Source organism: Triticum dicoccoides, chromosome 1A, assembly GCF_002162155.2.
Source record: "Triticum dicoccoides isolate Atlit2015 ecotype Zavitan chromosome 1A, WEW_v2.0, whole genome shotgun sequence".
Classification (NCBI taxonomy): Eukaryota; Viridiplantae; Streptophyta; class Magnoliopsida; order Poales; family Poaceae; genus Triticum; species Triticum dicoccoides.
In genome coordinates, this window is record NC_041380.1 from 390,191,978 (window position 1) to 390,219,568 (window position 27,591).

Below are 27,591 nucleotides of genomic sequence, written 5' to 3' on the forward strand. Positions count from 1 at the left end.
CTCCTGGCTTACCCGAACCCTTTAGAATATGGGCACTACTTCATCATACACCTACCTTGATCCTCGGGGGAAAAAATAGGAAAACTCCCGCGCATGGGTCCATTATGGCAATTGAACCCTGGTAGGCATGGGCCAAGCCATTGTTCGCTAGTTCTAATACTATGCTCTGTAGTAATAGTACTTTATCGTTTTTTTAATGTTGTTAACCGTTTGTTGCCTGTTACTTGCCTCAAAAAAAACTTGTTACCTGTTACTCACACCTCTATTTACATATCTCTACGATTTGATCTCCTCGATCGAGGTACTTCACATCAGCCAGTTATCACTGGAGTACCAGACAACTGACCGGCGTCAGTTCATCCAAAGGCTTGAGTTTTATTATGCAAATCAGCAGCAAGTAAACCCAATGTCAGCAAGCACACTGGAAAAACTAGGAAACTGACTAAACAGGCTGCAGGTCAATTAGATGGGCCACACACCGTTTCAATGAACTTGATCTCCTGTTGCCGGATATGCATATGCCATGCCCATGCCCATCATTGACCACTTTCTCCACAGTATGTTACTTACCCATGCTTCTCTCTTTTTTTGTTGGGGTTACTTATGCTTCTTAATCAAGGAAGACTGTATTCACTTTTCAATCACCGGCCTCATTGGTTGAAACCAATTCAACTAGCTAAAATGAGCTAATCATTTGACCTATGTACGCGTAAGATCCGCAAATGAAGGAATGCCGAATTGATGATAACAGCGTGCGCCCTCGGCATAATTCCCCAGCAAGATCTACAGCCAGTTCATCAAATCAGGCAGAAACATGTGCACCGCCTCTGAAATCCGCAGGCTTTGGTGGTGGGCGTAGTACTTGGCTCAATAGATTAAACGGAACACTTGGCTAAACTATTCGGCCGAGTCAAATGGTTACATGCGCGCGCCGATGGATTCCGCGCCCCGGGTGCAACATGTGGTGAAACGGTGGCTGGGCATGTGCCCGGATTCGAACACGAACTGGACTTTCCCATGCAACAAACCCTTACAGTATGTGCATCCCAAAGAGTCTAGGGCAGGCCTGCCTCCCTGTATTTGTCACTGCTATTTGTTGCGGTGAGTTAAGGCTTGGTCAGTTCGTCCTCTGCAGTTCAGCTGTTCAACGTGCCAAGGTCACCAGCCACATCCATACTCCATAGGATGCTGAAGTAGCTGCAACAAACTATGATGTATGTGAGACCACGTTTGGAACACTATGATTTAAATTTTTTGCCACTTGCTGTCGTTTGAGACGCTGTAATTTGATTTTGCGCAGAAGTTTGGCTCATCCGGGTTATGCCTGCCATGTTTTCTGGCCGGGTGGTTTCTACTGCGTGAATTGACTTGTGACATGCCTAAAGCTAACCAAACATTCCAGTCCTTAGGTCAGACGAGATCGTGAGCACATCTGGACTGCACACGGTCATGTGCCCATGATGATGCCTCAGCCCACTGAACTTCCGGATCTGGCTAGCAAGTCACAAGTCAATCCATGAGCCAATTAGCATGGCAAGCTAGCTTAGCTAGGAAAAAGGCTTCATGTGCAGCCATGGCACGGGGTCTCACACTCACATGCCAAGGTATTACGTACCAGCAACGCATCTCGTCTCACATTCCAAATATCGTTTTGCATTAAGGTCAGGGTTTCAGGGTACCATTACTAGAGGGAAAATGCACGTGGGTATGAGTAAAACTAAATCACCGCGCCCCCGGTCTTTTGGCAACAAATGAAGCACCTGTATCTAAAACTCATCAATCACTCAACCCATGATCATCAAAAGAAAGAGTTCAAGCTAGCAAAAGCTTGCGCAACTGAGATAAGGCATTTGGAGCATGTGTGCACCACACTAGAATTTAAGAGTAGGCTCATGCGACGACAGCCAAGAGATCCGACTCCCGGCAGAAGCAGTGCTTCTCTTCTGTTCCCAGGTCCACCTGTAGGAATGGATCAACACAATGAACAGTCACATAACAATGAACCAGGAGGCGTTGCCGCCATGACAAACCCACAAAAAACATTCAGTTACACGGGAGACACTAGTTTACCTCGTAAGCGTTTATGTCAGAGAAGAGAACCTGCACCAATCACAAGCAGAACATGCTCAGAAAATCGCAGGTGCTAAATACTAATATTAGTATAAAGGAATATATACATGAAACACCTATGTTAGCCATCGAAGCTGATAGAAGAAAATTGTAAGTAGCTAAATTCTAAAAAGTGCACGCGTACTATTCAGACGAGTCGAGCGGCCGGCTCCTGGCCGCACGATCTCGCTCCTATCGTCCCGCGCGTTGGTCAGGTGGTACCTTGTCGGGGCGGTTTCCCGATCCGACGCCGCTCGACGAAACCCATCTGTTCTTATCCATTCGTTCCGTCCAGCCATAGCGCTCGCCGCTCCGGAGAGCTTCTTCCACGTCGTCTCGCCCAAGGCTGTCGGTGCCGTCGTGGACTAGGTGCTCGCCTCCTCCCCCTCCTCCATCCTGCCCTCCGAGCTCTTATGCTCCCTCCGCCGCTCCTTCCCCAAGGCACATGACGACGGTCACGGCCATCTGCTCCCCCGCCTCGGCTCCCCCAAGGACCCCCCCGTGAGCGCTGCTCGTGAGGGCCTTCCCGCCGCTAGCTCCTCCACCGGTAGGACGCCCAGCCTAGCCGGCTCAAGCAACAGGCGGCATGTCACTAGCCCAAGCATGTACCATCTTCTCGATTGAATAGAAGATTTGATAGAGATCTCATCGTTGTTTTGTGTATGCAGCTGCTGCTACGAGCTTGCTCTAGCCGGGAGCTTGCTCTAGCCGGGAGAGGACAGGAGGAGGAAGCGCGGGTGGAGGATCTTGTCCAGTCTGGAGCAAGAAAAAGAAGAAGATTGCTAGGAATGGAGTTCTTCCGTGTGCCGCTATTTTTGCTCTTTGCTCAGGGCATTCATGTTGAGTCTAACAAGACGAGCACAAGTTGGAGTGTTGCCGTTGCTTTGGTCACGGTGTCACTAAAGTTTTGTTGGCTTGTAATATAGTCTAGTTACACATACATTGATATTTAGTTGGCAGAAAAACTAGTTGCACACATATATGCTCAGTTTGGCTTGTAATTTAGTCTAGTTGCACATATATTGATGTTTAATTGGCAGGACACTAGTTGCACACACATATGCGCAATTTGACGCGGCAATGTAGTCTAGTTGCACACACATTGATATTTATTTGGCAGGACTAGTTACACATATATGCTCAGTTGGCTCGGCAATATTGTCTAGTTGCACACATATTGATGTTTAGTTGGGAGGACTATTGGAACACCCATATGCTCAGTTGGCGCAACAATGTAGTCTACTTGCACACACATTGATATTTAGTTGGCAGGACTATTTTTGGCACACACATATGCTCAGTTGGTTTGTAATTTTGTCTAGTTGCACACGCATTGATGTTTAGTTGGCAGGACTATTTGGCACACACATATGCTCAGTTGACTTGTAATTTTATCTAGTTGCACACACATTGATGTTTAGTTGGCAGGACTATTGGCACAGTTGGCTTGTAATTTTGTCTAGTTGCACGCACATTTGATGTTTAGTTGGCAGAAGGACTATTGACATACACATATGCTTAGTTGGCGCGGCATGTAGTCTAGTTGCACACATATTGATATTTAGTTGGCAGGAAGACTAGTTCGTCGAAACATCCACATATAGGATCTACTTTTGAAGAGCACGTCACGAATGTTCCAACGGTGAAAACGGATCTTAATTCCGAAGCGCGATCTAAAAGTTATGACTTTTTAAAATTTTGAAAACCCAAAATAAATGCGTTCATATCTGTTCACATGTTTGCCTTTGTAGTATTTTTTTAGTACGTGGTACTTTTTCTAATTAGAATTATTTTATCAATTGGAAGGGACAATTTATTACCTTTTATGGATTAGGGATTAAAATTGTCTGTTTTAGACCGGCCGCTCGGGACGACTAGCGAGCAGCCGGCCACTCGCTAGATCGGTCCTTGTAAGTAACGTGTGGCAAGTGTGAGAGCAGGAAGCATTGCAGATACTCCCTCCGTTCCTAAATATTTGTCTTTTTAGAGATTTCAAATGCACTACCACATACGGATGTATATGGACATACTTTAGAGTGTAGATTCACTCATTTTGCTCCGTATGTAGTCACTTGTTGAAATCTCTAGAAAGACAGATATTTAGGAACGGAGGGAGTACATAATAATAAACTAACAGACAGAAAATTGAACAACCAAGCAGAGGTGTTATCAGATATATGCAGCATACTGTTTTCATATCATCTCACAGGAGGATAAAAACAGCAAAAAAGAACAACATGCACTGCTGTATTTCTCCAAAACCATACTTAGTTTAACATGACATTGATCAGAAAACATAAACACATTTGGCATTCAAAGCATCCCTGTTCAATGCACACACAAAAAATATGCATGTCAGTTTCTTTCCTAGAAGGCTCAACACACCTTGTCCTATAATATAGGCAAACCTTGCATGTGCTAGTTGCGTAACTAAAGAAAGATATGCATACACCACCAAGTCAATAAAAGGAAAGCGAATTTCTCATGTAGGAAGCTTTGAGAAGGCTTCACTGATCATGGAGGTCATTTTCAGCTAATTTGAGGCAACTATTCTTCACGGTATATGGTGTTGAACATAAAAATATAGTGTGATTGCTTGGTGGTTGCGCCTTGCAGGTTACCATGAGCGCTTTTTTCAGACAACAAGCCTTGTTTATATTTCAACATGGTTATGCTAGCCCAGCAATGGCCACTAGCTCACTTTTTAGCCACTAAAGGGCAGTATCTAGACATGGAGCGCATTTTCTTATAGATGAAGTGTGTTGTCACATCTATAACTTGTGTTGGTAAATACAGGCAAAAGCAAGCAACCCAAACTGAAAATAACCACCATTCGTTTTATGCAACACTAACATCCCAACTCCCAATTTTCATTAACATAATTCCAGAATCCAAAAGAAGCAGCACTGCAGGAAGATTACATGGATGCTATATTAACAGCACAAGGACCAACGTGCAAAGCATACACTTGCTTCGTGTGCAAGCATTCGGTGCTCCTTTGTTTGTGAAAAGCTTGGACAGGCATTAAAAGGAGGCCCTTGAGAGAAAAAAAATCCGCTCACCTTCTTTCCAGCTTCAACTTCACTAACATCAACACCGACCGATAAAATCTGCCTCAACAGAGAAAGATTGTGAGTGTAACCTGATAAAGTTACTACAGCAGAAGCTTATAGTGACCTAAAATGTTACCTCGCCCATCAAATATCTCTCGAATTTAACAGCAGATTTTGGTAGCAGGACTCCCCCAGCAGATTTCTGCAGTTCAAACAGTTCCCTTAAAACAATCAGCCAGACGTGGAAAAAAAATCTCCTATAAACTTTACTCGTAACATAAAATAGAAAGCACGTTAAATCACCAAAATATGCAGTGATATAGCCTAGGCAAAGAAAATATTGCTTCTATACAAGTAGACAAACAGTGATACTGATTTAGTGCTACTCTCTAAGAAATGGAATTTTCCAGCCTACTGGATCCACAGCATGTCCAACTACTTACACGTACGTATAAGCATTACGAAACACCCGATTATTATTTCTTACTATCCCAAGGGTATAGGGCTCGATGGTCGTATCACCACAAGGTTATGTATTTTTCTATAAGCTCCGTGCATATACGATCCAAGTTCCAGCTTAACTGAATTGAAACAAGTTCAGAAGTGGGGAAACACTACAAATTGTGAAGGATATAGCTGGAGCCCAAATTTAGCGTTTCACTATCTCAAAGCGTGACCACTTATGACAGCTTTTTTTTTACAATTTCGGTGTCATTTGTTCACCAGTATGCAGCGCTATAGTTGGAAGGATTCATTCGACTAGAAATCTAGAAGCACTGCAGGTGGGAAATACACACCACCAACCAGCAAGCAACCAATGAGAACAAACAAATAAACAAAGTAAATTCGGCAAACCAAAAGACACTGGTTCGCAGCGGAGAGACCTCTGGGATAGTCTCGAGACGGACGAGCACCCGGTCGGACTGCGGCTCCACCTGACAAAACGAAGACCAGGAGAATCAGCAGAGGGTCAGACCTCTGAACCACAGATCCTACCAGAAAGGTAAATGATTAGTTGAGCAGACGCGACTCCACGGCGGCGCGGCGGCGTTCACCTTGGAAGGGTCGCACTTGATGGCGGCGTGCACGCGCACGGAGGATGCGGCGCGGCGACCGGGGGCGACCGGCCTGCGGCTGGCGCTTCCGGCGGCGCCGTGGAGGAGGAAGGGCGAGGCGGAGGCGGAGGCGGCGGCGGCGAGGAGGGAGGGGGCCATTGGGAGGAGGATGCTGGTGGATGCGCCCGGAAGGTTCTAGGGGGGGAAGGGGAGGGTTTTGCTCGGTTGCTTCGCTCAGCGGGGAGATGGGGGAGAGGTTCCTCTTATCTGCTTTCCTTTCGCAGGAGGAAGACGGCAACGGATGGGTTGTTTCTTCTCGACGGTTCCGCCGAGGTTTAACGGGCCGTCGTGTTAAGTATCGTTCCTATCAGATTCACGGCCCTTGTGCTGAAAAAGATCAAATTCATGGCCCGGTTGTAGCACCAGGATTCGAACTGGGTCTCCCCGGTCCCGATGGCAATCCTATTTAAGCTGCAGGCGCCGGTTATCACTGTTTCTGCAATCCGGGGTCCTCACGATGATTAGCGTGATGCACTAACCACCCCACCGTCTAGTCTAAGTTGCTCAGCTACAGCTTCTTCACCTTTTCTACTTACGTCCTTTTTTTCTATTTCTTTTTTCGTCTTTCTTTTTTTAATCTGAACGGTCTTGTTCTTTTTTATTCTTTTTCCTTTTTTGTTTTTTCTTTGGAATGGTTTTGTTTGGTTTTTTATTCTTTTTACTTTTTTCAATTGCTAATTTGAACGATTTTTTTAAAATTGATGAACTTTTTTCACAATCATTGAACTCTTTTCATAGTTCATAAACTCTTTTAAAATTCAATGAACTCTTTCCAAAATCGATGAACTTTTTTTCAAAAATAATTACTTTTTTTCCAAAATCAATGAAATATTTTTAAAATTCAATGAACTTTTCTAAAATGAATGATCTTATTTTCAAATTTACCTTTTCAAAGTAATTTATATTGATTATACATTGGGCAGTTTTCTTGTAGTATACAAGAGTTAGGATGGTCTAGTCGTTATTGCGTTAGGCCTCGGATGTTGAGGTGTTGGGTTTGAATCCCAACGATGCCATATTTTGATTAGTTCCTTTTTTTTCGCGTTTCCTTATTGAGTCAGTTGGTGGGCCGGCCCACTAGGCGTCGCTTGCGAGCGCCGGTAACGCCATCAGGCGCCTGCAGAGCTCCCCTGGCATTCGGTTCCCCCGAACCGATCGGTTCGGTGCTTGGGTTGTCTAAAGATTCAATTTTCAAATTTTGTTGACCGAACGGTTTCCTAGAAAAATACTAACCGAGAGTTTCGGTATTGTAGACTTCGGTTCCGGTCTCGGTTATGACCGATAAGCGCCAGACTTGAGATTTGGCTCAAAAACAAAACAGAATCAGTCTCGAGCACAACTGACAAAAAAAAAATTGTGCAAGCAACAGAGATCCAGGCGGCCAGCACATATGACATCGCCGAATATCGATTATAGGAAAAATACACTCTAATTACAAGCAGCAATTCATGCGCCGCCTCCGTTACCTCATCCATATCTGCCCCTGCTCTTGAAAATCAGATCCCCAAATCTGTGAGACCGTGCGGCTCCCCACTCTCGTCTTTCCACCGTCCGTCACATACATCTCGAATCTGCACATCGGGCTTCAATTGAGGAGATGGTCGGCGCCTCGCCGGTCATCTTCCATCTTCACGAGCAGCGGTACCGCTGTCGTCAGCGGGGTGGAGAGGCCAAGAGGTGGATGTGGAGCACGCCGTCGGCCGCGGGGATGTGTAGAAGTAGAAGGTAGGGGGCGGCGGTGGAGAGAGTAGCGAGCGGCGGCTAGGTTATGGTCGTGGCCTCGTGGGTCGAGGTGCCGATGCGGAATTGCGGTGCTACATGGATTGCGAGAAAGATTTATCGTTCTCCAGGCCCAGTAGTTGGGCTGTGTGGGCTGTTGCTACGTGGGTTTCTCAAGAGTCGATCGATTTCTTCGGTACTTCGGTGTATTCGGTTACTCAATACGTACTCCCAAATTGACCTAAGGAAGTTCGGTTTTCCAAATTGGCTGACCGAATTTATGACTAAAGAATTCGGTTTCGGTGCCTTCGGGTTCGGTCACGGTTAGTTCGGTTCGGTACTTCGGTCATCGGTTTATATGCCCATCCCTACCCGATGGTGTGTATTGAGGCATTCACGTTTAGTACCAGGGTGCAATCTAATTATAGGGAAAAAAGTCGGTTTTTTATTTCTTTTTCCAGGGTTTTTGTTTTCCTTTTTTTCATTGTTTATTCTTCATTTCATTCTACATTTTTACTGATTTGTTCTTTCTTTCATTTTCTCCATTTCTTATGTTTTCTTCGGTTTCTATTTCATTTGTTTTTTTTCTCTTCTCCATTTTTTCTGTTTTATTCAGTTTTCTCCACTTTTTTTGTTTCTATTTTTTCCTTTTCTTGCACTTGTTTCTTCAGTTTTTTTGTTTTATTTTGTTTCTTTTTCATTTTTCATTTCTTTGGTTTTCTTGGGCTTTTGGTTTTCATTATACATTTTTTGTATATGTCAACAACAATGTTCTAATACAAGTTTAACACTTTTTCAATAGAAATTTAACATTTTTCTAATATGTGATCAACATTTTTCCTATACACATTTTCAAATGCTTAACTAACATTTTTCAAATAGAAGATTAACATTTTTTTCAATACACAATCAATATTTTTTTCTTTGGATTATTTTGTTTATTTTTTGTCTTTCTATTTTTCTTTGATTTTTTTGTTTCTCATTCTACATTCTTATATACTTGTTCAACATTTTTCAAATACTTGTTCAACATGTTCTCAAATACTTTTTCAATATTTTTATATACATAATCAACATTTTTTAAATATTTTTTCAACATTTTTCAAAAAAATTATACATGATCAACATTTTTTTGAAATAACATTTTTTCATATACTTGTTCAATATTTTTCAAGTACTTGTTCAACATTTTTCAAAAATTTTTTGAAGATTATTTTTTGTGATATATATATTTAAAATATTTTAAAGTATGAACACAATTAAAAAAGAAAGCAAAAAAGGTGAAAAAAAACAGGGAACAGGCTGGTGTTTTCCGCGTGCGTGACCTGGCCCAACTGGCGGTTCCCTTCAGCGATGGGTTCGCTCCTGGGTGCTTGCCCTAATCTTTCACCGTCGCGTAATTTTCGCAGAAAAGTCCAGACATACATTAGTAAGCAACCTACACTTCTCACGCAAAAAAATCAAGCTACACTTGAATAAATAACGTTTGCGTGTTGTGTCCACTTCGTTTTTTGTTCCTTCTGTTCATCTTGGTCTTTCCCGGTACGTGGAAGTCCCCTCTCAACGTGGCCTTTTAGACTAGTCACAATGGGTAAGTTAGACTAGTAACATGCATATGTTATTAGTCTATGTTACTACCTCTCTAGTGGGGAGTAACATATGTGTATTGTTATGCAACACTTCTTTTATTAGGTTATAGATTTATTTTGTCTTGATATGTGTGATACAGTAACTAGCGATGTTACCACATACTTTTCTTTCCTCATTAATTACTCATCACATCATCTGTTTTGTCTAAAGATGTGTGATGTTATCATCTATATTACTCCCACTGTGGATAGTCTTAGTGTAGTCCAACTAATAATTGTAGTCCAACTCTTCGTCCCACGCCTCCTATAATTTCTCTCGTAAACATCGGTTTAATACACATCTCCAAAGCACAAATTGCCGGCTGCAATAGTGACAGGCTCCCCATCTACGCCCCCGGCCTTCATGACATCGCCAAGTAGTGTCGCGACCGCAACCTTTTCTTCATCACCGGAGTGCAGCACAACATCGGCGAGGCGGACCAGACTGGACGACATCGTCAAGCAGTGCCGCGGCCGCAACCTATTCTTCAGCACCGACGTAGGCGAGGCGGATTTCGTCTCCGTCTCCACCAACACCCCTCCCCCCTCCCACCAAAAGTCGCGGCCTCGGCACCGGCAAGGCCAATGATCTCACCTGTTGGGTGAGCGCCGCACGCATGATCAGCCACATCTCCCACTCCAACAAGATCATGGTCAAGAAGTTCATCGTGCCCGTCAAGACCGCCAAGGCCATCGAGAAGATCCTCGCCCACACTGGCCGTGGCGTCCTGTCCAGCCCGGAGTTCCTCGCTGAGAGTACCGCAGTGTAGGATCTATACGCGCTCCACCTCTTTGTAACATACCAAATTTTCAATTTGGAATGTTATACATTAAATCATCATGCATATCATATTTTCTTGCATTTTGCCCGATCCTAGAAATTTCACGCAACTCAAGGACCTTCGGAGAGAGTTGGAGATTTCGTTATTTTCATATTTGAGAGTTTTCTCGAATTTGAAAAGAGGATCATTTGATTTATTTATTTCATCTTCAATAATTTTTCCGGTGTCAAAATATATGAGAGAGGGAATAATATGACTTTCCCAAATTTAGGAAAAAAAATGAAGATTTAATAAATAGATCAATTTTGGTTTTGCCGGAGTTTTGCTTGCGTTTTATTTGGATAGGGAAAAATGCGTGTTTTTAAAAATTGCATTTTAGGTCCGGAGTAAAGTTCATTTTGTTCGGCTCATTTTAGGAGTCGGGGAAAATTTACTTTAGAATTTTTGGAGCCCGTTTAGATTTTCTTTTCTGTGTTTTTCTGCGCGCGAAACCGTTTAAAAAAATCTCGCAGGCCAGCCAGGCCAAAGGCCCAGCCAGCCGGCCACCGCCCCAGCCCCCAGCCGCGCGTGCGCCAGCGCCAGCGCCAGGCGAGGCAGCCGCCGCCTCTTGCCTCTTAGCCGAGTCCTAGAAGGACTCTAGGCTAGCCCTCTTTCCTTTGTTTCGTTTTCCTTTTCCTACTCTATTTCTTGTCCCCTGCCCCAAGTAATCTCTCCCCTCACCTATATAAATACCCCAACACCCCCCCCCCTCTAAACTCATCAAATCAAACCCCAAGCCCTCCACCGCACCCCACCCCGCGCCCTACACCGCCGCCGCGCCACCCCACACCCACGCCGCCGCCCTTGTGCCCTAGCGCCGCCGCCGCACCTCGCCCACGCCGCCGCCTCCCAACGCCGCCGCCGGAGCCCTCGCCGGAGGTTGCCCCGCGTCTCTTTTCCTCGGATCGTTTTCTTCTAATCGTTCCGATTCTTTTCTTCTCTTCCGATTCGTTTTCTTTCCGGTTCTTCTCTAAACCGTTCCGGTTTTCTAGATCGGTTTTTGTTTCGGTTTTCTTCCGAAACCCTAGATCGGATTCGTTTTCTTTTCCGATTTAGTTGCCTTTGGACCGTTCGTCCTAATGAACGTGATCAGCGGATTCTTCTAGGTTAACGAACGTCCGTTCGTTTAACCGTTCGTCTCTTTTCTTTCGTCGGATTTATTCCGCGATCGTGATCTCAGATCCGATCTTCGTTCTAGTTTATCTTCTCGCTCGTTTATCGGAATCAGGTGATTCAAACGCCTGGAGTTTCGTTTCGAAACCACCGTTCCGTCTAATCAACTTAAACAAGTTTTTGCCCCGGTAAAATTTGACCTAGTTTCAACTTGCTAGAACCGAGTTGTTTTCTTCCGCCGTTTGTTTTCCGTTTCTTTGTTCGGTTCGTTCTTTCTTTGCAACCGGAGTTCTTAAATTGAACCTTCTGGTTCGTTCTCTTGTTCGAGTTTTACCTGTGCATTAGATGAGTACATATTATGTGCTTGTTGTTTGTCTGTGATAGATCACCCGGATTGCGCCGCCTGTTACATCGAATCCCTAGGTCTCGCGAATCATAAGCAAGGCAAGTAACACTTTGATCATACCTTTTCTACAACCCATGTTTTATTGCATTAGATCAATCCTCTCACATTGCATGATTAGGATCTAATTAAATTGTGGGATGGGAAGTAGATGAGGTAGTACCTATTACCTGTTTATTATGAAACCTTTGGGAGTTACTTCTACGTTTGCTTATTATGCCATGCTATGCTAGTAAACGTGGATTGGGTGAGTGATATCCATGACAGATGTGAGTATTGTTAATTAATGGTTTATCTAAGGTGGCAACTTAAACACACATCTGGGTGGATTGAGGCACCAGATGTCTATCAGGACTTGCCTATTTTATTTTGGACCGCCACCCAGGCTCAAAGGGATCATAAGATCTTTCATGCTAGAAACTTTCGTGTGCAGCCACAAGCCATTATGGGCTCTGGCATAGTTGACTAAGTTGTGCGAACTCTTACAGTGGTAGACTAGCAGATGTAGGGGTTGTAGGTGGTACGGTCTACCTGATCGTAAGGTGCTAGCGCTTCTGAAAGACTATGTCTCGGTCATCCGTTTCTCAAACACCATGTAGTGCGAGAAATCCAACGGAGGCAATCGAGTCTTGTGGGGAAAAGTGCGCAAACCTCTGCAGAGTGTATAAACTAATCATGATTAGCCGTGTCCCCGGTTATGGACAACTTGAGTATCTAGTACTTGAATATCATGTGAATCTCAACATGTTACTTCTAATTAATGTTGTTGGGTTTTAATTGTTCACTTAATTGGGATTGAGAATGCTGTCAACCATTCTCAATGTTTCACAACCACCATGATAGTTAAATAAATTTATTCCTTTGCAGTAGGGAAAAACTGGCTTTACGCAAAACTGTAACCATAGAGCTTTCCACCAGCCATATATGCATATAGTATAGCTGTTTCATTCCATTACTCTCTATGTGTTGCTTTGCCAGCATATTCCATGTGCTGACCCGTTTTCGGGCTGCAACTTCTCATGTTGCAGACTTTTCAAACGACGAGTAAGGTGCGTTTAGGTCGTGGTTCTATACTCAGTGATGCCGTTGGAGTTGATGGACCCATTTATCTTCCAAGTCTTCCACTGTTATGGACACTAGATGGCCTTAAGCCATTTTTATTGTAATAAGTTCTCTTTGAGACAACGATGTAATAAGTGTGTGATTGCCACTCTGCTATAAATCGTTTGATGTACTGTGTGGTGTCAGCATTACTGATCCAGGGATGACACCCGAGCACAGTAGACTTGATCCATTCGGGTCAGGTCGCTACAGAGATGGTATCAGAGCACACACTGGCTGTAGGACACGACCACTAAGTTAAAGCCATAGATCACTATTCTCTTCTCATTTTCTAACTCCTCATCTTTTCTACCCTTTTAGGATGACGAACGTGAAGATTAAGTACGCTCAACCGGATGAAGGCACACCTTTTGGATTTCACTTGAAGGAAGTCACCAAGTACCTGAACATTGGATTACCAAGCTTCACGGGAACCTTCAACGCCACTCTGCCTGAAGAGGAGCGCTGGAAGATTCAAGCTCACGTTCCGGGAAGAACATTCGCGCCAATCACGAAGCCCATAGATAGTGTTTTCAATGCACCAACCTGGAGTCTGGGAAGGAGCATGGCAGCCCATATCACCATAGGACGCATTGGAGAAGTTTATCATGAAGACCTCAAGGACACTATCTATCAGATTTGCGGACGCCGAGATGAACAATGGGAGTTAGTCAGCACCAAGAAGGATAAATCCATTGCATCTTTCATCCAGGAGTTAAACCAGCACATTCGACGCCACAAGAACCAGATGTGCAATGATATGATAGAGTTGAAGAATGCAAAGGCAAGGATCATCGAGTTAGAAGGAGAACTGAAGGCTACACGCAAGGACTACATGGACGAGATCGTAGCTCTAGCAAGACACAATAACGATCTTAAGCAGGAGATTGAAGAACTCAAGAGGAAGTTAGCATCCAAGGAGGAGGACGAGTACGTCGCATGTCCGGACAACTACATCATCATCGACAACACCGATTCGGATCCAAGTGAACCCGACTTTGAAGACGAAGCTGGAGCAGATATCATGGAGTCTTCCACCGGTTCAAATTTCTAGATGACCACCAGATAGTAGTAGCATTCCCCCATGTAAACATTATAGTTCGAGCACTTTTTGCGATAGTTTTAGATCGTTTGTAAGCCCTTGTTTGATTGATTGAAGTGATTTTATGTGCATTTGCTCATGTGCATATGGGTAGTGTTTTCCCTTTAGACCTCACTCTATTCTCAATTCTCGTCTTTTCTAAACCCTCAGATGCCTCCGAGACGTGACAATGGATTCCCACCGGAGCTCACTCAGTTGATCCAGCAGCAGAATCAATTGATGCAGATGTTAGTCCAGAACCAGCAGAACAACAACAACAACCCACCACCACCACCACCTGTTGACCACTTAGCCCGTTTTCTTAGGCTGAATCCGCCGGTGTTTTCCAGTAGCACCGAGCCAATAGTAGCAGACGATTGGCTCCGCAAGATAGGAAGGGAGTTGACCACCGCAGGATGCACGGATGGTGAGAAAGTGAAGTTTGCCGCTCACCAGCTTGACGAACCCGCGACAGCATGGTGGGAGAATTTCACAGCCACTTACCCAATTGACACTGTCACATGGGATCAGTTTCAGCAAGCTTTCCGCACTGCCCATGTTTCAGCAGGAGCTATGGCCCTGAAGAAGCGTGAGTTTCGCAACTTACGCCAAGGAAGAAGGACAGTTGGCCAGTACGTTGATGACTTTAGCAAGTTAGCACGTTATGCCCCAGATGACGTTGCTACTGATGCAGCTAAGCAGGAGAAGTTTCGGGAAGGATTGAATGATGAACTAAGCATGCAGTTGATGGTAGCGAGTTTCAACAACTACCAGGAGTTGGTAGATCGTGTCGTCATGATTGAAGGGAAGCAACAGCAGATTGAAAACCGTAAGAGGAAGTATGGACAGGGGAAGTATAACTCTGGAGCCCAGCAGAAGCCCCGTTTGCCCCTAAACCGGGATTTCAGTTTCAGCACACCCATGGAGGTGGTAGCTCGCACAACCATAATGGCCACAAGAATGGTAATGGGAATGGAGGAAGCAACGGCCAGAACCGGACCACCCCATCCACCCCAGCCAAGAAGGACCTGAGCCACGTCACTTGCTATAAGTGTTCGAAGCCAGGGCATTATGCTAATGAATGTCCTGAAGGCCAGAATGGAAATGGCAATGGAAGCTCTGGGAAAAAGCCGAACCCTTTCAATAGGGGACAGGTGAACCACGTTAATGTGGAGGAGGTTGAAGATCAACCCGATGCAGTAATCGGTAAGTTTTTGGTTAAGTCATTTACCGCACTTGTTCTTTTTGACACGGGTGCATCGCATTCATACATATCAAGGGGATTTGTGGATAAATATAACCTGCCAACCAAAGACCTTAGGTCACCCATGTTAGTAAGCTCACCAGGAGCGGAGTTCATGGCTAGACGATGGTGTGATCGGTTACTATTAAGGATTGGTAACTATGTGTTTCCCTCAGACCTAATAGTATTGGAATCTCAAGGATTGGATGTGATATTAGGCATGGATTGGTTGTCGATGTATGGAGGAAACATCGATTGTGCTAGTAAGTCAATTTTGCTTACCACACCAGAAGGAAGAAGGATCAAGTATGTATCCCGGCATGTGCCAAACAGGACACAAGTAAACTGCCTAACAGGAGTTGTCCAAGAAGAGGTACCAGTGGTAAAGGATTTTCCTGATGTATTTCCTGAGGAATTACCAGGCATGCCACCGGATAGAGACATTGAGTTTTTGATTGAGTTATTACCAGGTACAGGCCCAATATCGAAGCAACCGTACCGGATGCCAGCAAAGGATTTGGTGGAAATTAAGAACCAGATTAAGGAGTTATTGGATAAAGGTTACATTCACCCAAGTTCTTCGCCTTGGGGATCACCCATACTTCTAGTGGAAAAGAAGGATGGATCATTAAGGATGGTTGTAGATTATCGGGGATTGAATGAAGTAACCATCAAGAACAAGTACCCACTGCCAATGATCAACGATCTGTTTGATCGGTTGCAAGGAGCTAAAGTGTTTTCCAAGATCGATTTGCGATCAGGGTACCATCAATTGAAGATTCGGGAGCAGGACATACCTAAGACAACATTCACCACGAGATATGGACTGTATGAGTATACCGTTATGTCATTTGGATTGACTAACGCACCTGCCTATTTTATGAACCTGATGAACAAAGTGTTTATGGAGTTTTTGGACAAGTTCGTCGTAGTGTTCATTGATGACATCCTGGTTTATTCAAAGAATGAAGAGGAGCATAAGGAACATTTGCGTTTGGTTTTGGAGAAACTAAGGGAACATCAGTTATACGCCAAATTCAGCAAATGCGAGTTTTGGTTAAAGGAAGTTGGATTCCTCGGACACGTTATATCTGGAGAAGGTATAGCAGTTGACCCCACAAAGGTTGAGACCGTAACCGAATGGGAAGCACCAACAACGGTTTGAGAGATCCGGAGTTTTCTTGGACTCGCAGGATACTACCGGAGATTCATTGAGAACTTTTCAAAGATTGCAAAGCCTATGACGGAGTTGTTGAAGAAGGATACTAAGTTCAATTGGACTGAGGAGTGTGAGGCTAGTTTCCAGGAGTTGAAGAAACGTTTGGTCACCTCACCAATATTGATTTTGCCAGATCAGACCAAGGATTATGACATGAGATTTCATTACCATCCCGGAAAAGCTAATGTAGTAGCTGATGCATTGAGCCGTAAGAGCCATGTCAACACTCTAGTGACGGGAGAAGTACCAAAGGAGTTACCAGAAAACCTTCGTGAGCTATGTTTGGAAATAGTTCCGAGAGGCTATGTAGCAGCATTGGAGATTCAGTCAACATTGATGGATAAGATCAGAGAAGCTCAGAAATCTGACAAGGAGATTGCTGCTATAAAAGAGAAATTGAGCGAAGGAAAAGCAAAGGGATTTCGTGAGGATGAGCACGATACCTTATGGTTTGAGGACCGTGTTTATGTGCCCAACGACCCGGAGATCAGGAAGTTGATTTTGCAAGAGGCACATGATTCGCCGTATTTGATTCACCCAGGGAATACCAAGATGTATTTGGATTTAAAGGAAACATTCTGGTGGACCAGAATGAAGAAGGATATTGCAGCATATGTAGCAGTTTGTGACGTATGTCAGAGAGTAAAGGCAGAGCATCAGAAGCCAGCAGGATTGTTACAACCATTGCCGATACCTGAATGGAAGTGGGATAAGATAGGCATGGATTTTATCACAGGACTACCCAAGACGAAAGCAGGCTATGACTCGATATGGGTAGTAGTTGATCGTTTGACGAAGGTAGCACATTTTATTCCAGTTAAGACCACTTACACCAGTGCTAAGTTGGCGAAGATATACATGACTAGGATCATTTTTTTGCATGGAGTTCCGAGGAGTATCGTATCAGATAGAGGAACTCAATTTACCTAAAAGTTTTGGAATCAGTTGCATGAGACTTTAGGAACCAGACTAGAGTTCAGCACAGCTTTCCATCCGCAGACAGATGGACAGACCGAGAGAGTCAATCAGATTTTGGAAGATATGCTGAGAGCTTGCGCACTAGATTATGGATCTAGTTGGGACGATAACTTGTCGTATGCGGAGTTTTCTTATAACAAAAGTTACCAAACCAGTTTGAAGATGGCACCTTTCGAAGCTTTATACGGAAGGAGGTGCAGGACACCGTTGTCATGGGACGAAGTTGGAGACCGTCAATTCTTTGGACCAGATTTGATTAAGGAGTCTGAACGGAAAGTTAAGTTGATTCGCGATAGGCTCAAGGTAGCCCAGACCAGGCAGAAGAGCTACGCAGATCCTAAACGCAAGGAGATAGTTTACGAAACAGGAGACAGAGTTTATCTTCGAGTATCCCCACTTTGAGGAGTTAAGCGCTTTGGAGTTAAGAGAAAATTAGCACCGCGTTTCGTTGGACCGTACAAGATCTTGCAACGTATGGGAGAAGTCGCTTATAAGTTGGAATTACCAGAGGAGCTGTCAGGAGTTCATGATGTATTCCATGTTTCTCAGCTGAAGAAATGTCATGCCGAGATGGCGGAGGTACCGCTAAGAGATACCGTGCCACTCGAAGCAATTCAGTTGAAGGATGACTTAACGTATGAGGAGAAACCAGTCAAGATTCTCGAGTTTGCCAGCAGAGTTACCCGCAGCAAGGTTATCAAGTTTTGCAAAGTTAAGTGGAACCACCATTCTGAGGATGAAGCCACCTGGGAGAGAGAAGAAGATTTTCTTAAGGACCACCCTCACCTATTTTCTAGCCAACCCGAATCTCGAGGGCGAGATTCATCTTAAGGGGGGTAGGTTTGTAACATCCCAAATTTTCAATTTGGAATGTTATACATTAAATCATCATGCATATCATATTTTCTTGCATTTTGCCCGATCCTAGAAATTTCACGCAACTCAAGGACCTTCGGAGAGAGTTGGAGATTTCGTTATTTTCATATTTGAGAGTTTTCTCGAATTTGAAAAGAGGATCATTTGATTTATTTATTTCATCTTCAATAATTTTTCCGGTGTCAAAATATATGAGAGAGGGAATAATATGACTTTCCCAAATTTAGGAAAAAAAATGAAGATTTAATAAATAGATCAATTTTGGTTTTGCCGGAGTTTTGTTTGCGTTTTATTTGGATAGGGAAAAATGCGTGTTTTCAAAAATTGCATTTTAGGTCCGGAGTAAAGTTCATTTTGTTCGGCTCATTTTAGGAGTCGGGGAAAATTTACTTTAGAATTTTTGGAGCCCATTTAGATTTTCTTTTCTGTGTTTTTCTGCGCGCGAAACCGTTTAAAAAAAATCCCGCAGGCCAGCCGGGCCAAAGGCCCAGCCAGCCGGCCACCGCCCCAGCCCCCAGCCCCCAGCCGCACGTGCGCCAGCGCCAAAGCCAGGCGAGGCAGCCGCCGCCTCTTGCCTCTTAGCCGAGTCCTAGAAGGACTCTAGGCTAGCCCTCTTTCCTTTGTTTCATTTTCCTTTTCCTACTCTATTTCTTGTCCCCTACCCCAAGTAATCTCTCCCCTCACCTATATAAATACCCCAACACCCCCCGTCTAAACTCATCAAATCAAAACCCAAGCCCTCCACCGCACCCCACCCCGCGCCCTACACCGCCGCCGCGCCACCCCACACCCGCACCGCCGCCCTTGTGCCCTAGCGCCGCCGCCGCACCTCGCCCACGCCGCCGCCTCCCAACGCCGCCGCCGGAGCCCTCGCCGGAGACCTCGCCGGAGGTTGCCTCGCGTCTCTTTTCCTCGGATCGTTTTCTTCTAATCGTTCCGATTCTTTTCTTCTCTTCCGATTCGTTTTCTTTCCGGTTCTTCTCTAAACCGTTCCGGTTTTCTAGATCGGTTTTTGTTTCGGTTTTCTTTCGAAACCCTAGATCGGATTCATTTTCTTTTCCGATTTAGTTGCCTTTGGACCATTCGCCGGACCGTTCGTCCTAACGAACGTGATCACCAGATTCTTCTAGGTTAACGAACGTCCGTTCGTTTAACCGTTCGTCTCTTTTCTTTCGTCGGATTTATTCCGCGATCGCGATCTCAGATCCGATCTTCGTTCTAGTTTATCTTCTCGCTCATTTATCGGAATCAGGTGATTCAAGCGCCTGGAGTTTCGTTTCGAAACCGCCGTTCCGTCTAATCAACTTAAACAAGTTTTTGCCCCGGTAAAATTTGACCTAGTTTCAACTTGCTAGAACCGAGTTGTTTTCTTCCGCCGTTTGTTTTCCGTTTCTTTGTTCGATTCGTTCTTTCTTTGCAACCGGAGTTCTTAAGTTGAACCTTCTGGTTCGTTCTCTTGTTCGAGTTTTACCTGTGCATTAGATGAGTACTTATTGTGTGCTTGTTGTTTGTCTGTGATAGATCACCCGGATTGCGCCGCCTGTTACTTCGAATCCCTAGGTCTCGCGAATCATCAGCAAGGCAAGTAACAATTTGATCATACCTTTTCTACAACCCATGTTTTATTGCATTAGATCAATCCTCTCACATTGCATGATTAGGATCTAATTAAATTGTGGGATGGGAAGTAGATGAGGTAGTACCTATTACCTGTTTATTATGAAACCTTTGGGAGTTACTTCTACGTTTGCTTATTATGCCATGCTATGCTAGTAGACGTGGATTGGGTGAGTGATATCCATGACAGATGTGAGTATTGTTAATTAATGGTTTATCTAAGGTGGCAACTTAAACACACATCTGGGTGGATTGAGGCACCTGATGTCTATCAGGACTTGCCTGTTTTATTTTGGACCGCCACCCAGGCTCAAAGGGATCATAAGATCTTTCATGCTAGAAACTTCCGTGTGCAGCCACAAGCCATTATGGGCTCTGGCATAGTTGACTAAGTTGTGCGAACTCTTACAGTGGTAGACTAGCAGATGTAGGGGTTGTAGGTGGTACGGTCTACCCGATCGTAAGGTGCTAGCGCTTCTGAAAGACTATGTCTCGGTCATCCGTTTCTCAAACACCATGTAGTGCGAGAAATCCAACGGAGGCGATCGAGTCTTGTGGGGAAAAGTGCGCAAACCTCTGCAGAGTGTATAAACTAATCATGATTAGCCGTGTCCCCGGTTATGGACAACTTGAGTATCTAGTACTTGAATATCATGTGAATCTCAACATGTTACTTCTAATTAATGTTGTTGGGTTTTAATTGTTCACTTAATTGGGATTGAGAATGCTGTCAACCATTCTCAATGTTTCATAACCACCATGATAGTTAAATAAATTTCTTCCTTTGCAGTAGGGAAAAACTAGCTTTACGCAAAACTGTAACCATAGAGCTTTCCACCAGCCATATATGCATATAGTATAGCTGTTTCATTCCATTACTCTCTATGTGTTGCTTTGCCAGCATATTCCATGTGCTGACCCGTTTTCGGGCTGCAACTTCTCATGTTGCAGACTTTTCAGACGACGAGTAAGGTGCCTTTAGGTCATGGTTCTATACTCAGTGATGCCGTTGGAGTTGATGGACCCATTTATCTTCCAAGTCTTCCGCTGTTATCGACACTAGATGGCCTTAAGCCATTTTTATTGTAATAAGTTCTCTTTGAGACAACGATGTAATAAGTGTGTGATTGCCACTCTGCTATAAATCCTTCGATGTACTGTGTGGTGTCAGCATTACTGATCCAGGGATGACACCCGAGCACAGTAGACTTGATCCATTCGGGTCGGGTCGCTACACTCTTCCTCATCGGTGACCGGGAGAAGCCCGACGGGGCAGGCTGCCGGGAAGGTCCTCAAGGACGTATACGCTCACAGGGGGCCCGAGGACCGCATCATCACCACCAACCTCTGGTCGGCCGATCTGTTCAAGCTCGCCGCCAATGCCTTCCTCGCGCAGCGCATCCCCTCGGTGAGCGCCATCTCCGCATTGTGCGAGGCCATCAGCACCGACGTCACGAAGGTGGCCTAGTCCATCGAAAGGACTCGCGCATCGGCTCGCCCTTCCTGCCTTCCTCTCGGCCCGTGTCGGCTTGAGCAGCTCGTGCTTCCTAAAGGACATCCTCAACCTCGTCTACATCTACGAGTGCTACGGCCTCCCCAAGGTGGCGGATTACTAGAGGCAGGTCATCGGCATCAACGATTGCCAGAAGAGCTGGTTCATCAACCGCGTCGTCTCCTCCATGTTCAACACCGTCACCGCAAAGAAGGTGGCCGCGCTAGGGTTCACCTTCAAGAAGGATACCGGTGACACACGCGAGACATCGACAGCGGGCACCTCGTGCCTCTTCTGGTCCTCCCAGGAAGCTTCAAGGGTCTCTCAAAAAAATCGTCGAAAAGTTTCAGCCCATTCCAAGAACTTTTATTTCTGCATAAAAAACAACACCAAGGTAGTTCTGCTAAAAACAACGTCAGTCTGGGTTAGTACCATTTAAATCATATAAAATTTCACCCAAACCATATAAAATTGTTGTAAACATGGCATGAATACTTCATAATTATAGATACTTTGAAGACATATCAGACACCAACGATCATTTAGATTAGGTATTAATTATACTCCAGAGCCTGCCTAGGACCGGTTTGATGTATTTGTAATGAAATCCGTCATGTTTATATGAAATCTAGTATGTTTATATCAATGCAGGCCATGTTTATATGAAATCGGGACTTGTTTGCACGAATTTCATCCGGTTGATTTGAGCTGTTGTGAAAATGTATGCGGCTAGCGTTGGACGGCTGCCTCCCGCATCCATGTCCGCGGACTGGTCCCCTCGTGTCTGCGGACGGATGCGGGTGGTTTTTTACGGGTTGCTGTTGGAGATGCCCGAATGAGTGTTTCATTCGAGTGGCCTGTCAACAGATCAATAAGTTCATCAACTTTGGGGTATAGGATGTTTCTTTCAGCATAAACATAAAGAGCAACTCCAACCAGATGAGACACTTCGTCCGCCCAAGTCTGTTTGGGTCGTTGTGTACCAAAACGTTGGGTCAACGTGTGGACCCAAACCCAAAACTTGTCTGCTTCATGACCGCGCCGACCCATTTTAGGCTCAAATTTGGGCCTAAAATGCATCCACGCAGACACGAACCGGACGCGCCACGCGGCCCCTCGGTGTCTGCCGCTGTTCCAGATGGTGACCGCCCAATGACCGAACGCGCTCATATTAATAGTGACCACTAACATCGGGCACATGCATCAGCCAGTGGAAGCATCGGGAGGCCGTCCTTTTTTAATCCACGTGTGCGGGGGGCGGCTGATACGTCTCCAACGTATCTACTTTTCCAAACACTTTTGCCCTTATTTTGGACTCTAACTTGCATGATTTGAATAGAACTAATCCGGACTGACGTTGTTTTCAGCAGAATTTGCCATGGTGTTATTTTTCTGCAGAAATAAAAGTTCTCGGAATGACCTGAAAATCAATAGAGAATATTTTTGGAATTAATAAAAAATACTGGCGAAAGAATCAACACCAGGGAGCCCACACCCTGTCCACGAGGGTGGGGGCGCGCCCCCTGTCTCGTGGGCCCCCTGAGGCTCCATCGACGCCAACTCCAAATCTATATATTCACGTCCGGGGAGAAAAAATGAGAGAGAAGGATTCATCGCGTTTTACGACACGAAGCCGCCGCCAAGCCCTAATCTCTCTTGGGGGGAGGGGGTTGATCTGGAGTCCATTTGGGGCTCCGGAGAGGGGAATCCGTCGCCATCGTCATCATCAACCTTCCACCATCACCAATTTCATGATGCTCACCGCCGTGCATGAGTAATTCCATCGTAGGCTTGTTGGACGGTGATGGGTTGTGAGGGAGTCCTGGATTAGGGGGTGTTCGGATACCCGAACTATACTTTCAAGCCGGACTCCTGGACTATGAAGATGCAAGATTGAAGACTCCGTCCCGTGTCCGGAAGGGACTTTCCTTGGCGTGGAAGGCAAGCTTGGCGATACGAATGTTCAGATCTTCTACCATTGTAACCGACTCTATGTAACCCTAACCCTCTCCGGTGTCTATATAAACCGGAGGGTTCTAGTCCGTAGGACAACATACACATCAACAATCATACCATAGGCTAGCTTCTAGGGTTTAGCCTCTCTGATCTCGTGGTAGATCAACTCTTCTAATACCCATATCATCAATATTAATCAAGCAGGACATAGGGTTTTACCTCCCTCGAGAGGGCCCAAACCTGGGTAAGACTTCGTGTCCCCTGCCTCCTGTTACCATCCGGCCTAGACGCACAGTTCGGGACCCCCTACCCGAGATCCGCCGGTTTTGGCACCGACATTGGTGCTTTCATTGAGAGTTCCTCTATGCCGTCGCCGTCAGGCCCGATGGCTCCTACGATCATCAATGGCGATACAGTCCAGGGTGAGACCTTCCTCCCCGGACAGATCTTCGTCTTTGGCGGCTTTGCACTGCGGGCCGATTCACTTGGCCATCTAGAGCAGATCAAAAGCTACGCCCTTGGCCGTCAGGTCAGATTCAGAAGTTTAAACTACACGGCCGACATCCGCGGGGACTTGATCTTCGACGGATTCGAACCACTGCCGAGCGCGCCGCACTGTCACGATGAGCATGATCTAGCTCTGCCGCCGAACAGTGCCCTGGAGGCCGCACCCGCATCGGCTCCGACCCCTAGTTTGGAGGCCACCTCGGGGGCTGCGATCCCAACGAAGGTTGAGCCAAACACCAGCCCCGTACTCTGCAAGACTCATGACTCCATGGAGCCGGATTCTTCTCCAGACTCTGAACCCTCCGCGCCCCTGCCGAGCGAAACCGATTGGGCGCCGATCATGGAGTTCACGGCCGCGGACGTCTTTCAGCACTCGCCCTTCGGCGATATCCTGAAATCACTGAAATCTCTCTCTTTGTCTGGAGAGCCCTGGCCGGACTACGGTCAGCAAGGTTGGGGTATGGACGATGAAGAAATTCAAAACCCACCCACCACCCACTTGGTAGCCACTGTCGACGATTTAACCGACATGCTCAACTTCGACTCCGAAGACATCGACGGTATGGACGCCGATGAAGGAGATGATGAAGAACCAGCGCCTGCTAGGCCCTGGAAAGCCACCTCGTCATATGACATATACATGGTGGACACCCCAAAAGAGGGAGAGGGCGATGGAATAGCGGAGGATGACCCCTCCAAGAAACAGCAAAAGAGCCGGCGTCAGCGACGCCGCTAAAAATCCCACCAACACAAAAACGACGATTCCAGCACGGGGGATAATAATACCCAAGAAAGCGCCGAAGAACATCCCCCCGAGCAAGATTTAGCACATGAGGATGGAGAAACCAGCCCTCATGAGAGAGCGGCCGACAGAGAGGCCGAGGACGATAATTGTATGCCTCCCTCCGAAGACGAGGCAAGCCTCGACGACGACGAATTCGTCGTGCCAGAGGATCCCGTCGAACAAGAGCGTTTTCAACGCAGGCTTATGGCCACGGCAAGAAGCCTCAAGAAAAAACAACAACAGCTTAAAGCTGATCAAGATCGGCTAGTCGATAGATGGACTGAAGTCCTTGCGGCCGAAGAGCATAAACCCTAACGCCCCTCCAAGTGCTACCCAAAGTGCAGGTTGCTACCCCGATTAGAGGAGGAAGCACTCGACGCGGCCGACAGGCCACCTCGTGGCCGCGACAGAGAGGCCTCATGGCCCTCCACCCAAGCCGCACCCCATACCAAGGCACGGGAATATGCGCCGGACTTGCGCGACATGTTGGAGGACAAGGCAAGGCAAACAAGATCGATCTACGGATCGCGTGGGCGCCCCACGGCTCGAGACGGTAACCATCACGCCAGCCACAACTTCGGCAGGGCCGAACTCAGTAGACAAAGCTCATTGGAGCTATGTCATGATATAGCCCAGTACAGAGGGGCCACACACCCATTGTGCTTCACAGACGAAATAATGGATCATCAAATCCCCGAGGGTTTCAAACCCGTAAACATCGAATCATATGATGGCTCAACAGATCCCGCGGTATGGATCGATGATTATCTCCTTCATATCCACATGGCCCGCGGCGATGATTTCCACGCCATCAAATACCTCCCACTCAAGCTTAAAGGACCAGCCCGGCAGTGGCTTAACAGCCTGCCAACAGGGTCAATCAGCTGTTGGGAGGACCTGGAAGCCGCATTCCTCGACAATTTCTAGGGCACTTATGTGCGACCCCCAGACGCTGACGACCTAAGCCACGTAATTCAGCAGCCAGACGAATCGGCCAGGCAATTCTGGACACGGTTCCTAACAAAGAAAAATCAAATACTCGACTGTCCGGACGCAGAGGCCTTAGCAGCCTTCAAGCATAATATCCGTGATGAGTGGCTTGCCCGGCACCTAGGACAGGAGAAGCCGAAATCTATGGCAGCACTCACGGCACTCATGACCCGCTTTTGCGCGGGAGAAGACATCTGGCTTGCTCGTAGCAAAAATATGACCAAGAACCCTGGTCGTTCGGACACCAGGGACATTAGTGGCAGGTCGCGTCGCAACCAGCAGAAGCGCCGCATCAACGGCGACAATGCTAAGGATACGGCAGTTAATGCCGGATTCAGAGGCTCTAAATCCGGTCAGCGGAAAAAGTCATTCAAAAGGAATCCTAGGGGCCCGTCCAGCTTGGACCGGATACTCGACCGCTTGTGCCAAATACATGGCACCCCCGAAAAGCCGGCCAATCACACCAACAGGGACTGTTGGGTGTTCAAGCAGGCAGGCAGATTAAGCGCCAACAACAAAGACAAGGGGTTGCATAGCGATGACGACGAGGAGCCCCGGCCGCCGAACAACAATGGACAGAAGGGTTTTCCCCCACAAGTGCGGACGGTGAACATGATATACGCCACCCACGTCCCCAAAAGGGAGCGGAAGCGCGCGTTAAGGGACGTATACGCGGTAGAGCCAGTCGCCCCAAAGTTCAACCCATGGTCCTCCTGCCCGATCACCTTTGATCGAAGAGACCATCCCACTAGCATCTGTCATGGCGGATTCGCCGCATTGGTTCTCGACCCAATTATTGATGGATTTCATCTCACCAGAGTCCTTATGGACATCGGCAGTAGCCTGAACCTGCTTTACCAGGATACAGTGCGAAAAATGGGCATAGATCCCTCGAGGATTAAGCCCACCAAAACGACCTTCAAAGGCGTAATACCAGGTGTAGAGGCCAGCTGCACAGGCTCAGTCACACTTGAAGTGGTCTTCGGATCTCTGGATAATTTCCAAAGCGAGGAGTTAATCTTCAACATAGTCCCGTTCCGTAGTGGTTATCATGCACTGCTCGGGCGAACCGCATTCGCCAAGTTCAATGCGGTCCCGCACTATGCATATCTTAAGCTCAAGATGCCAGGCCCTCAAGGAGTATACGGTCAATGGAAACATCGAACGCTCCCTCCGAACGGAGGAGCACACAGCGGCCCTTGCAGCGGAAGTACAAAGCAGCCTCTCCAGGCAGTTCCCCAGTCCGGCCATTAAACGTCCGGACACCGTCAAGCACGCCCAGAGTAACCTACAACAAGACCGCCTGGCACGTCCCGAGCAGGCGTAGCAATGCGGCCCCAACCCCAACCCTCGCAAAAAGGCGATGCTAGTACTTCGCGTCCATAACTACGCTCTGGAAATACCATGGGCATAGGGGGAGGGGCACCATCACGGCACGCCCAAAACACGGCTTTTAAACCGCACCAGGGGCTGCTGATTTTTTACTTTTGTCTTACTTTCAGGACTCTACTCTTCGGAAGGCCTGTTCGGCAGTGCAACTGCCGCACAAAACGATGCAAGAACCAGAGAAGTAGACGAGCCATGCCGCATTACGGAAATCCCAGGTGGTCTCTATCACGAGTAGTATACCTGTTCCGCATACTATTCCGCAGCTTGCCCCTGGAGCAGACATGTTAAATAGTCCAACTTTTTGTTTATCACATTACTTGTATCGCTCTGCTTTGATCGCAGCTATTTTAATGACCAATGCATAGCTTTTGCCATTTTTTGCATTACCTTTATATAT

The 27,591-nt window shown here is 46.3% G+C and overlaps 1 protein-coding gene and 1 pseudogene across 1 annotated transcript; one reads left to right on the forward strand and one right to left on the reverse strand.

The window, feature by feature from the left end:
• Positions 1-1,612: 1,612 nt before the first annotated feature.
• Positions 1,613-6,536, reverse strand: LOC119275439 (10 kDa chaperonin 1, chloroplastic-like). Its single transcript, XM_037556287.1, has 6 exons — positions 6,218-6,536; positions 6,047-6,097; positions 5,299-5,364; positions 5,172-5,219; positions 2,071-2,100; positions 1,613-1,959 (listed from the first exon to the last, which is right to left on the reverse strand). Exons 1-6 carry the CDS (start codon positions 6,374-6,376, stop codon positions 1,891-1,893), a joined length of 423 nt encoding a protein of 140 aa, XP_037412184.1. The 5' UTR covers positions 6,377-6,536; the 3' UTR covers positions 1,613-1,890.
• Positions 6,537-7,874: 1,338 nt separating this feature from the next.
• LOC119353287 overlaps positions 7,875-27,591 on the forward strand; it is a 90,962-nt pseudogene continuing 71,245 nt past the window's right edge.

Excerpts from the sequence above, each read along its gene's own strand:
- LOC119275439 (XM_037556287.1), bottom strand. The coding sequence starts at position 6,376 with ATGGCCCCCTCCCTCCTCGCCGCCGCCGCCTCCGCCTCCGCCTCGCCC. Across the intron at positions 5,365-6,046 it reads GTCTCGAGACTATCCCAGAG|AAATCTGCTGGGGGAGTCCT; the intron begins GTCTCTCCGCTG and ends TTTGAACTGCAG. Across the intron at positions 5,220-5,298 it reads AGAGATATTTGATGGGCGAG|ATTTTATCGGTCGGTGTTGA; the intron begins GTAACATTTTAG and ends CTGTTGAGGCAG.